General features: G+C 39.1%; 1 protein-coding gene across 9 annotated transcripts in view; it reads right to left on the bottom strand.

The window, feature by feature from the left end:
* GRIK1 (glutamate ionotropic receptor kainate type subunit 1) overlaps positions 1-12,529 on the bottom strand; it is a 426,140-nt gene that overhangs the window by 137,001 nt on the left and 276,610 nt on the right. For all 9 annotated transcript variants that reach the window (XM_033418174.2, XM_004264500.3, XM_033418170.2 and 6 more), the window contains exon 4: positions 4,976-5,157. In XM_033418174.2, coding sequence (XP_033274065.1) covers positions 4,976-5,157 — 182 coding nt within the window. The remainder of the gene's footprint in view (positions 1-4,975; positions 5,158-12,529) is intronic.

Here is a 12,529-nt window from a genome sequence, read left to right on the forward strand (position 1 = left end):
AGAAACAGTATGTTCATGCTCATCCACTGGCCACTCTCTAGCTCAGGGAATTGGCCCAGCCCTGAAACAGCTTCCCTGCTAGATGAAGCACCACTGAATCCCTTCCCTCCCTATCAGAGACCCATTAGGTTTCACTATGTTTGAAGTAGTGACCTGCTTTCTCAATCCTATTACAGGATTTGAAAACGACTCTGCAGTTCTCCAAAGAGGCAAATTTATTTTCAGGAAGAAGAATCATTAGCTCAAATGCATTATAGTTCTTAATAATACAGAATTTCAGGGTTGAATGAAACCTTCCTTTTGAGGAAACTGAGGCACAGAGGGGTGACTTGTTCAAATGTGCTTGGAAGAGTTGAGAGTTCAGCATACTGAGTGGAGTGGAAGAAAGGTGATTTGGGAGATTACTGATTAAGAGCTTCTAAGCACAGTTCTTGCATCATTCATTTCATCTATTCATTCAACATAGATGTATTGGTCACTCGTTGTGTGTCAAATAATGTAATAGATGTTAGGGATTTGGGAGAACAAGACAAAGAAAGCTCCCATCCTCTTGGAGTTTACAGTATAGTAGGGGATAGAGATAACAAATGAATCAATGTCCTTAATTAATTATAGATTTTTATTAGGGTTACAGAGCAACTAAGTAGAGTGCAAGGTCATAAGGAATGAGAAAATAGTTTCTTCTCCTTTATCTCCCAAGAGTTAATCATGAAGGCTTAGGTGAGGCAGACTTTGGAAAAGAATGTTCCAGGTGTTGGCAACTGCAAGTGCAAAGGCCATAAAGTAGGGAAAGGAGGGCATGTTACATGACCAGGCAGAGTGCCCTTGAAATAGTGTATTGGAAGCTGGAGGCTGGCAGGGAGGCTGGAGGGGGCGGATGGGTCACATAATGCAGGCCACAGATTTTCTCATTAAAAGCATGCTCAGTAGATAAAATTAGCACTGTCCCTGAGCTTCAATTTTCATTTCCAGAAAAAAAAAAAAGATAGTACTAATTATATCAATGATTATTATGTCAATTAAAGGAGATGGTTGCTTATCACCCAGCATGGCACTAGGCACATGTTAGGAATTCCCTACCTAGAGTCGTCCTACCTTGTGCCTCACCTTTATTTGTTTTGTTTTTGTTTCTTTGGCTGCACTGTGTGGCATGCAGGATCTTAGTTCCCCTGCAGTGGCAGCGCAGAGTCCTCACCACTGGACTGCCAGGGAATTCCCCTGTGCCTCAGCCTTAAATTCATCTTCCAGCAGCCACTCCCTTGGGAGAACCATACTCAGAGTGAAGGTGCAAGTGCGGTGGATGGTGAGCCATCAGTGGGAAGACAGAGGGACGTGGGGGGTGTGGGAGTGAGGAGGGGCTGGGTACCTGGGATTTCCACATTAAAGACAGGCTAAGGAGAGATCAGCATCCTCTAAAAGCAGCAGGATGCCTGCTGGGAGGTGATGCATGGACAGGGAGAGAAGAAGACATGCAGTGACCTGACGGGTCCCATGTGGGGGCTGTTGGTTTTTGGGGCCACTCTCAGACTGCAGAAATTCACGAAGACCATTTCTTGTTATAAGAGCCGTGCTCCCCTGTAGCCTAATCAAGTCTTGACATTTGAATTTCTAACTAATTTGGGGGAAATAAATTTTCAGATTCTCATCATATAGTACTTGTTAAATATGAATAGAAATAATCACTTTGCTGAAGTGATTATCATGCCCAAGAATAATTGTAGACTTTTCCCCAATTTTTACTTTTAGATAAATGTCAAATATCTTCTTTAAAGTGCATTTGATTTATTTTTTCTTAAGAATCATTAAAAAGTAGTAAAATATGATGAAGGTGCAGGGAAGTACAGGGAAATAATGGGAAATGTGCATGAGGAGAAAGATACGTTGACCTGGCAGAGAAAATTTTCTCAGCAGTGATTTTAGTCACCAAAGAAGTAAAAGCTATTAATACTAATTTCATCTAAAGGAGACCAGCAGCGAGTGGTTGTGTTTTCCCCAGACATTTCTGGAAGTCTAGTTCAGAATGGTTATCCATTATGAAATGGGGGCCCGTTATGGTAAAGTAGGCATTCAGGATCTGAGATCACAGGGCAGGCTGGCTATTCAGAGAATGACCTTGTATGAGGCACTTAACCTATCTAAGCTTCAGTTTTCTCAGCTCTGAAGTGAGAATACCAAATTTACTTCAGGATAAACTGAGATGACATACAGGGTGCGAGACACCATCTTTGGTACCTCAGTAAAAGATATAAGTCTCTTTCCTTCCTTTCTTTCTCTCAGGAGAAAGGGTGGTTGAGCAGTGGCTGGCAACAGGACCCTGAACTCCTGAACCCTCAGACTCCCTAGAGACACTCCGCAGACAGATTCAGGAAAGGTCTCTGAAAGAGTTTCTACATGTTGTTGTCCAGGACTAATGAAGCAAGTTAAAATGGAATCACACAGAGTACTAGTGTCTCATCTTGACTAGAATAGAAAGTCCTATGGTCTTCATTATAACTTTTCAAACCATAAGAGCCTCTTGGAGGTCCAAATGAAGCCCATTAAGCCAACCTGGATCCTTTGCTGTGATTTCACAATGAGCAACAGTTCTTTCACATGCAGTAAGGTAAGGGTTTCATGCTGGTAGCTTTTAAAAAAGTTCTCCACCCCTCCCAATCTTTTCAGATCATGGGTCTAGAACAAAGAGAGGATGAACAGTCTTTGAGTCACTTCCCCCAAGCTTCACAGCCAATCGTACCATTCACGTGATTAGGAAAAGCAAACACAAGATAAAACATGGTAAGACAGGATGGAGAAAAATGTTTGTGCCAATGGCTTGTGCAAAGTGGAACTAATCCTACTTCTCTTTGCCCCTGCCAGACATTTCTTGAGAGGGCTTCTCTTAGATGATTTCCTGTGTCTTTTTGTTTTTTTTTTTTATTTCTAATTTTCCTTTGAATGATATAATCTCCATGCCACAAGGAAAGAACAACTTACATCAAAGGAATTTTATATCCACATTTATCAAAATACAGGAGAAACTCTAGCAGCCCCTGCCCATGGCCATCAGGCACTTCCCTTGCCTATTCCAAGCCTGCCCTTTGGGAGAGATATGACCAGTTATGTGAGCCAAGTGGATTTCTAACTAAGAGAATCCTCATCAGCAAATCATTCTCTTAAATGTAACAGAAGTCCCTAGATTCTGTTAAGAAAGACTCTTGGGAAGGGATACTTCTTGGCATTTTGAGGGCTATGCATAAAATCTGGGTGTTTTTCTCATTTCTGGCCCACACTCCATTACACACTTTAATGACTGTATTAAATTCTCAGATGAAGCCTTAAGATAAAGAGAAGCTGATGATATTTATTCACCTTTCAAGTTCTTTAGTTGCTGACATCACTGCAGCATGCTTGCTTTCTTTACTGAGAGGTACTTATAATATCTAAAGACTTGTTAATGCAACTATAGTCTAGAAGTAAGTAACATATAGTTTGCCTAACTGGAGAAGCAACGTGTCACTGTGGAGAAAGCATCAGATGGGATAAAGGAGGTTCAGTGCCCGTTCCTGGCTGTGTCGCTCTGGGAAAGTTATTTTATCTCCTATAAAGTGAGAGGATTAGCCTTGATGACGTCTACGATTGTTTGCAACCACAATTTAAAATATGTTCTATGACTCAGTGGCTTCTGAGAAATGCCCTTCCAGTGTGAGATATAGCACTAGAGAGTCAGGCTGGATGACTGAGCCCAGAGAGCTCTTCTAAGTGACTCAGAAACCCACAGTTCTGCATTTGTATGGAGGGGTTGGTCTACTTGTGAAATTAGTGCCCATTACCAGTCAACCCAACAGTACACCCCAGACATTTTAAACTAGGGAGTGTAATAACACCTTGTGTCATTTTGGGTAAGAACATTGCCTCATGCCACAGTAACCACTTAAATATAGAGAGGCACCCATTAGGCCAAGTAAATATAACCTGGCTATTTTATTCCTACTTTCCCCAAAATTCAATCCCCTGATTTTTTATTAGTGCTTCTATTTTAAATATCTGGCTTGCCTCTCCCATTGTCTCTGTTTATGCTAGAGTTTCTCAGCCTCAGGACTATTGGCATTTTAGGCTATGTAGTTCTTTGTTGTGGAGTGGGGGGGATCCTGTGTCTTATAGGATGTTTAGCAGCACCTCTAACTGCTAGCTGTCAGTAAAATGCCACCATCCCCAATACGACACCAGAAATGTCTCTGGACGTTGACAGAAGTTTCCGAGGGGGTGAAATCACGCTGGGTTGAGAACCACGAGTCTAGGTTTAATCTTTTTTAAAATTTATTTTTAATCTATTTTTTATTTTGATTCTGAGTTTTCTTTCTTAGACATAAGACCAGTGCTATATCCTGAAGTGCCCAGAAAGTATTAACACTGTTGTTATCATTCTTAATGTTATTAAGATCTTTCATTTATACAAGATTTCACAATTTATTGTTTCCACCCACATTACCCGTGGAGATTAATGCATGGCAGCTCATTGTCTGTAATAAATTAGAAGAGAGAAGCATCTTTTCCATGACTCTCTCCATGCCCCTTTTTCACTGTGCTTGGAATCTTGCATGTTTGACAAAAGAGGTCTTGCCATGAGGAAGATGTATTTAGGACAAGTAAGGCATTGTGTAAATGAAATCTAGCTTGTTTTTTTCAAAGGACATAAAAGAGGAGATGATTAATCAACTTGAAATGATACTCTTCTCCTCTTAATCTCTGCTGGCAGGATCTATATATCTCCGAGTATGTACACAGGACCACACATCTACAACTACATACGAACAGGTGGCTTCAAAGAGGTCTGAGCCCTATGACTCTTTAAAAAGGTTCTGAAATCTGCAATCTTCAGCCTAAAGTGGACTGCTGGCATTTTATCATGCTGCACTAAGTGAAAGCAGATGGCATGTCTGAGAAAGATAAACGAACTCATCTCCCAATATTTTCGCCTCCTTCTTACCCCTCTTACCTGCTTAAGGATTTCAGCGGCTGTTTCATGTGAACAATCAAATATCACATAGAACTCCTTGCCTTTCTTCATCTCCTTGAGTAAAGGCTTGGCATCTTTATTCCCAGAGGGCAGCTGGCGGATTTTGATTTTAATGTTATATCTGGAGGGAGCTTTGATGAGCTCTTGCAGACGAATGAGACCTAGAAAATGACATTCAATCATGCAACAAACTGTTCTGTCCAAAGTATGTTTATTGCCATTTATAGGCAAACTCATATAATTCCCAAAATGTATCAAGATGCCATCTACCTAAAGGTTACATTATTGACTTCTCATTTGTCATTCCTCTTTCTATGAAATTCCTCTTTCTATATGGATTATACTGTATTTTCCTTTTGTGGGTATGTGTGGCTGGAAGCACAATTTTCCCAAGAGGATTCTGAATTTTTTAGAATGCAACTGTCCTCTCCAGCTTTCACCACAAATCTTTAACAAACCAAGTCAATACTGTAAAACTTTTGTAAACAAAAAGTTGCTTGAAGTTTCCAAAGATGCTTTTTGAAATGGATAACACCCATTCACTTTAGAACACTAGAATTTCTTGGGGTTATAAACCTCTGTAAACCTTTCAGCAAGTTTTTATATATAACATACTGTTTACCAGCTAATTGGTTGACTGTTCTATATAATCTTCCAGTTCCTGCCATATAAGCTATTTATAAATGGCTTATTGTATTTTCTTTCTAATATAATTGAACATCGTATGGGAAAATACTTTCTTGATTTAAAAGAAAAGACGATAGAATTTTAAAAGATTATGATAATAAGGGCAGAAACAAATTCTTTAAAAATACACCATTGGTAATTGTAGGAAAGTGTATACAGCCAACTAACTTGATGAAGAGTGTTTAATTCACCACAAATATGAATCCACCGAACTGCACCATTTTTTTAATAGAAGTGCTTTAATAGGGCAAGACCAATAGCTATAAGAAGCCTCCATCTTATTTCCCCTAATATTAACTGGTGTTCGCTACACTGCATGATGTTGGCTCTTACTCAAGGACGACCATTGGAAAATTGAATATTTTTTATTACACAGTCTGTGCCTTCAGGATGTGTCAGCTTCAAGTAATCAATAGGAAATATTAAGCTTTGTCACTATTCAGATAGAAATTGTGGCATGCACTGTGCAAGACACAGCATGGATGCCAGCTACCTCTGGACTTGATGCACTTTTTTAATTTTCTTGTTTTATTTATTTAGTTATTTGTTTTCCCTAGAAGCTACATTTTTGTGTCTAAGATGTTATAAGATTCCTCAGTACCTTGGGTAGGTGTGGTCCTGAAGTACAGTAAATTTGTAAGCTACTCTTCAGAGTCAAGTGGACCAGGGCAAGGAAGGAAGGAATTGTAGAACTGTATCAAGATTTAGTGCTCATTATCTTTTTTAAAAAAATTGTATTTATTTTATTTTTGGCTACACTGGGTCTTTGTTGCTGCATGTGGGCTTTTCTCTAGTTGAGGTGAGCAGGGGATACTCTTCATTGCGGTGCGTGGGCTTCTCATTGCGGTGGCTTCTCTTGTTGCAGAGCACGGGCTCTAGGCGTGCGGGCTCCAGGTGTGGAGGCTCTAGAGCGCAGGCTCAGTAGTTGTGGCGCACGGGCTTAGTTGCTCCGCGGCATGTGAGATCTTCCCGGACTAGGGCTTGAACCCGTGTCCCCTGCATTGGCAGGTGGATTCTTAACCACTGCACCACCAGGGAAGCCCTCATTATCCTTTTTAATTTCTTTAACATAAAAATAGAAATTGTTAGAATGATAGACTTCCTGGGTTCTTGATTCTTTTCAAATCAACCAATGTGACTGAAGGCTCCCAAGCACCAGTGAGTCACTTGTCCTCTTACTTCCAGAATCACTTGTCCTGAGCAACTGATGAGTCCTAATGGAAGAAAACTGAGCACATGGATTTGTGTATTTGTTAATCCTAACAATAACCCTATGAAGCAAGGGTTATCATCTTCATAATTTCAAGTAAGAAAACCAAGGCTTGGAGCGATTAAGTAACTTACTCAGGGTTACAAAGATAGGAGGAGCTATGGATTCAAATTGCTTGTGAGTCTAGCACTCAGTCTTTCCATGCCTTACAAATCATGCCTTACATCTTTCCATGCCTCACCATCATGCCTTACAAATACAAATTGTTGGTGCTTGAAGGACCAGATATAGCTTTGGATTATTTGATAAGAGAGGTAAAGAGTAGAAAGTGGTACCCATTCTCCTTTCTTCTTTACTCCAGGCTGCTTGTGAGTCTCTCTTGTTTTTATTGTTTGTTTATTTGTTTGTTTGTTTTTTTCCTATCGCCTTCCTGCTTTGCAATCGCTTCCTTTTTTTTTTTTTTTTGAGCATGACCACAAGGGAGATCAACATGGCCTTTAAATAAAATGGGAAAAATATTTAAGAAGTACATTTCATATGCTGCAATGAACTGCTCTTTTGTTCTTTGCTAAATGGAATGTCAATCTTGAAGTTCATTTTCCTATCATGATGACTTAGATGCATGTTAATGGCATTTAAAGTTGAATATATTCTCTCCCTTCATTCATTCACTTTTACAGGAAAACATTTTCTGGATGTTCACTCCATGCCAAGTCCCATCCATGTTAAGGGCTGGAAATATAACATGAACACATCTTGCTTTAAGGTCTGCACAGCCCACAGAAGGAGTTCATCCCATAGAATCTTGTATTATGCATGGGGCATCACTTATTACTTAATTTGATAAACTATGACCTGAGGCTGATGGGGGCTGGAGCAACTTGCTTAAGGTTGTGTAAGGCTATCATGTGGCAGATCCAGGGTTTAAAGCTAGTTCCACCTCTGACTCCCCAAGCTAGGGCTCTTTCATCAAATCAGTGGCTCCTCCTGACTTTGAGATTTAAGATCAACTAACTAACTGGCTGAATGACTAACTAACTATATAAATAACTATCTGGATAAATAGAGCAAAAAATTTAAAAAATTTGGACCAGCATAAAACATTCAGCCTTTATTTGGCAAATGAAGCTGTTAATAAACAGGTTCCCTCCTCAAAAAAAGTAACTGTGAGCTTTCACAATTGTTTCACAAAAGAAATTTATTTTAATACCAATAGAGGAGAAAGGAGAACTCAGTACAAAAGATTAGTTTTTAATTGGACTAAATTTACCTTTCAGAAAAACTCACTACTAAGCCCTAGTTTTCTCTTTTTGTCCATATGCAGGTGAACTGGCCTCAGGAAAGGAGAAGATCAGCAGATTTAAAGGTTACAGACCCAAGATGTAGGAAGAACAAAGAGCAAGAAACAGGGAGGTTTACATTTCTCTTTCGAAGCAATTGTTTGCTTAAAAGGAGCCTTGCTGCCTTCATTAGCAAACATCACACAATTTACAATTAGAAAAGCTTTTTAGTCCACAGGAGACAAAATTTAGAGAAAGCTTTCCCTTTTATTTGCATTTTACAGCAATCCAGCAATCCATTACACTTCATTGTAAAAAGTTAAAACTTGTCTTTAAACAAGTCATTACTTCAGGGAAAGAAAATTGATATAGGCACAATTCCTCACTTTGCTAATGGCCCTCCTGTGTGTGGATGCCAGCCCTGCCAGAGTGACCCAGTGCTTCTAGGATGGGACTCCAATTGCAGAGAATGGTAAGGGTGCATGTAAAACCTGGCAATGGTGATGGATTTTCTAGTCCATTGCAGGAGAGACACTTTAAAAATGAAATGCAGAAAAGGAGATAACTAAACAAACCGAATAGAGAGACATTCTACAGTAAAACTGGTATGGACTCTTCAAAAATATCAAGGTCATGAAAGACAAGGGAAGGCCAGACTGTTTTAGACCAAAGGAGACTGAAACGACCTGACAGCTAAATGCAGTGAGTGATCCTGGATTAAAAAAAAAAAAAAAACTGCAATTGGGACAATTAGGGAAACTAGAATATCGTATATATCTATATAGACATTAATATTGATATAGATGTTAAAAACTGTATCCGTGTTAAGTTTCCTGTGTTTGATAACTGTAGTGTGGTTATAAAAAGGAAGGTCCTTGTTCTTAGGAAATATACTCTAATGTATTTAGAGGTAAAATGGTCATGCTGTCTGTCACTTACTTTCAAATCGACAATACTACTACTTGTTGTTGCTCTTGTTATATTGAGAGAAGCATAGAGCATTAAAGCAAATGTGATCAAATGATGACAACTGCTGAACTTAGATGCAGGATGTACAGAAGTTCATTGTACCTTTCTTGCCATTTTTCTGTAAGTTCAAATCTTTCTTAATAAAAAGACAAAATATGAGCCTCCTGCATCCACTCCCACCTCTAGTAATGCAATTGGAAATTGCACCTTTGGTTTGAAAAGTGCTTGAGAGCAAGGAGTCTGTTTATTTCACATGAGTTTGATCTGGGCTCTGAATGTAAAGATAACGTTCAAAAGTGCTCAAATTCTAAACTCTTTCTTTGGCCATCTATCTACTCTGCGCACTCAGATATGACACAGAAAAGTGCTGATTGTATGCACGTAGACTCTGGGAACAGGTGGAGCATATGGAGGAGAAAAAAAGAACATGCTATTTCCAGTAGCTGTTTAAAAATTTCCCTGTCTTCTCCTTAAATAATAATAAACTTTGCTATTTGCATTGCCCCTTTTTATGAAGTATCCTGCATGTCTTATAAATAGCTCAGTAAACCTCAGAATATACCTCTGAGGTGGATAGGTGTCAGTGCTGTTTTACAGTAAGGAAAGTGAGGCACAGTGAGGTTAATTGTTTGGATTGGCCTTGAAAATGAGTTACAGAAGCCAGAAATTGGAAGAGACCTTAAAGGTCAAGCCCCTACTTGATGCATGAATTCCCGCTACACAGCTGCTGCTGAACACCTCTTGGTTCGAGAAATTCTCTACCTCAATTTTTGCAACTCAATCCATTTCTGGACAGTCTTAGTTATATTTAATGAGCAGCAGTTTAAAAGAAAAGTACCTACGTTTTCTTGAGTCTTAGTCCAATTCCCTTTTCATTGTACCACAACAGTGGATTTGATGTCATAAAAATGAATGTAATAAACCATTGGGACCCAAAGATAAGATCGCACATTTTAAATGTTAATTTCATCTTCATTTGAACTTGGAAACATGCAAAATGGCATTTCACAAACCTGTTGGTATATTAATGTATCCAAATCTAACAGGATTCTTAAGGGGATCTATATACCCTCCAGAGAGGAGGAAAAAATCAGAACTGAGAAAAGGAGATGGGTAAGTGAGTGAATTACCTGTGGAAATACAGCACTTATAAGTGCAGATCTCCATACATACGATTTTTCAAAAGTGCATCAAAAAAGGCTAAAGACTTCCCAAAAGAAAAATTGTGTTCCTTGATCGCAAAGAACCTCATAGAAGAATCTAGTCAAAATATTTTAGATTAACTATGCTGCATTTAGCTCTATCAGTATGTTTTGGTCCTAAATTCTGGCCAATATCAATGGTAGCTAAAAATAATAAACCACCATGAAATATCTAAAAATTGATTTCCTGAGCAGAACTCTGAAAATTTGATAGAGTTCTGGTCAGGGGACTGGAGTGGGTAAATAGGAAGGGTAAAAAAGAGTAAGGGCAGAAAAAAGTGAACTATAATATATTATCTTGCTGGTGCTGAATGCCAAGGACTTTCCATTCTCCAACTATTTCAGGTGGAATTTTGGGAGGGCATGTGGTAGAGTGTTTTGGCTAGAATGAGTCATCATAACAACACAGAGGTGTGAATTGTGATTGCTAAGGTGAAATGATTCACTTATTCTTTTACTTGGCACTGATTGTTTACATTTTGGCTTAATCACCTATGTCAAAATGTTTAATTTTCTTCAAGTCTAAATTTTAGGGCTCGTCAAGATTCTTGGTTCCGAACAATATATTCTTTCTATTTTCTATGGGGAAATGAAGGAAAATATAATAAGCATAACAAATCTAAGTCACTATTTAAATATAGCCCAAAGAGTAGCTATTGCACTTATTTATGGGGTGGTTGAGCATATTAAATAGTTAATTATATAAAATAACTATAACAATGCATGGCAATCAGTCAGCACTTCAAGAATTTAGTTATTGTGATTTTTGTGGTTGTCATTTTTCTTGGGTTTTCTTTCTGGATTTAATGTTTCTTTCAATCACTGACATTTTTATGTATATTAATCTTATCTCAAATGAATCCTCATTGTAAAGCTTTGAGACTATGTTTTAAGTAAGTGACAGATAATAGTTCTTTATGGCAGGTTGCATTTTATAAATCTCATGGCTCTGGTGTGTTGAGAAAAATGATTTAAGGCAACCGTGGATGAAAAAATCCCTCTTAAGTACTATGTGTTATGAACACATCTGGCTGCAGCTCACTTCTCTGATGGCCTCATCTAGTCCCATGTATATGCTGAGGACCCTCAATTTTGTATCCCCAGCCTATACCACATTCCTGAACTCTAGAGTCATATATTAACTGCCTACTCATTGCCTCTTTTTGGATGTCTAGTAGACATTGCAAAATCAAACTTAACATATTCATGACTGAACTCCTGATAGCCTTATTTCTCCAAACTATGTCCATTTATCCGTTTCCCCATCTCAGGCAATGGCAACTCCATCTTTTGGCTCAGGCCAAAAAGCTTAGGGTCATCTTTGACTCCTCTATTTTTCTCACTCAGCCTCCACCCCTCAGAGAATTATTCCAGCTCAACATCAAAATATTTCCAGAATCTGACCATTTCTTACTCCTCTGTTGCTATCACCTTCATCTCTTGCCTTGATTTCTCTAGTAGCCTCCAATTTTATGCTTCCCTCTCTATGACATTTTATTAATACAAGGGCCAGAGTGATCTTTTTATGGTATAAATCTGATCATGTCACTCCTCTTCTGAAAACTCTCCAATGTCTTCCCATTTCATGAGGAACAAAAGCTCTTCCAATAATCTACAAACCCTCCATGATCATGAAGACCCTCCTCTCTGACCCCACCACCCTTCCCCTCTCAGTCTGATCCAACCACACTGGCTTCCTTGTTTGTTGTAAATAAAGGTTTATTGGAACACAACATACCTGTTCATTTATATTTTGCCTGTGGCTGTGCTCTTGCTACCTCAGCAGAGTGGGATAGTTGTGATCAAGACACTATGGCCCATGAAGCTTAAGCTATATAGTATGTAACCCTTTTGAGAGAAAAACTTCCTGGTCCCTGCCCTACAAAATCAGCTATGGCTACATTTCACTAAGATTAGCCTTGAGAAAGCAGAAACTGTTGAATATTCTCCACACTGCATTTGGTGCTCAGCTTCTCAGCTCTTTTTGAAGTGTGTGAAGGGATAGAAGCCAGGCTTCCACCAGGGGTCTAAAGAAGCAGAGGGGATGAGCAATGAGCAGTGATTTCGCATTGCCTAGGGTCACCTCTGAATGAGGGAGTCAGAGAGAAGTAGATGACTGATGGGAAGAATATCCAGGCACCAGAGAGAGAGATGTGAGGCAAAACTTCCTCCGGGGACTTCCCTG

This window comes from Orcinus orca, chromosome 5, assembly GCF_937001465.1.
Source record: "Orcinus orca chromosome 5, mOrcOrc1.1, whole genome shotgun sequence".
Lineage (NCBI taxonomy): Eukaryota > Metazoa > Chordata > Mammalia > Artiodactyla > Delphinidae > Orcinus > Orcinus orca.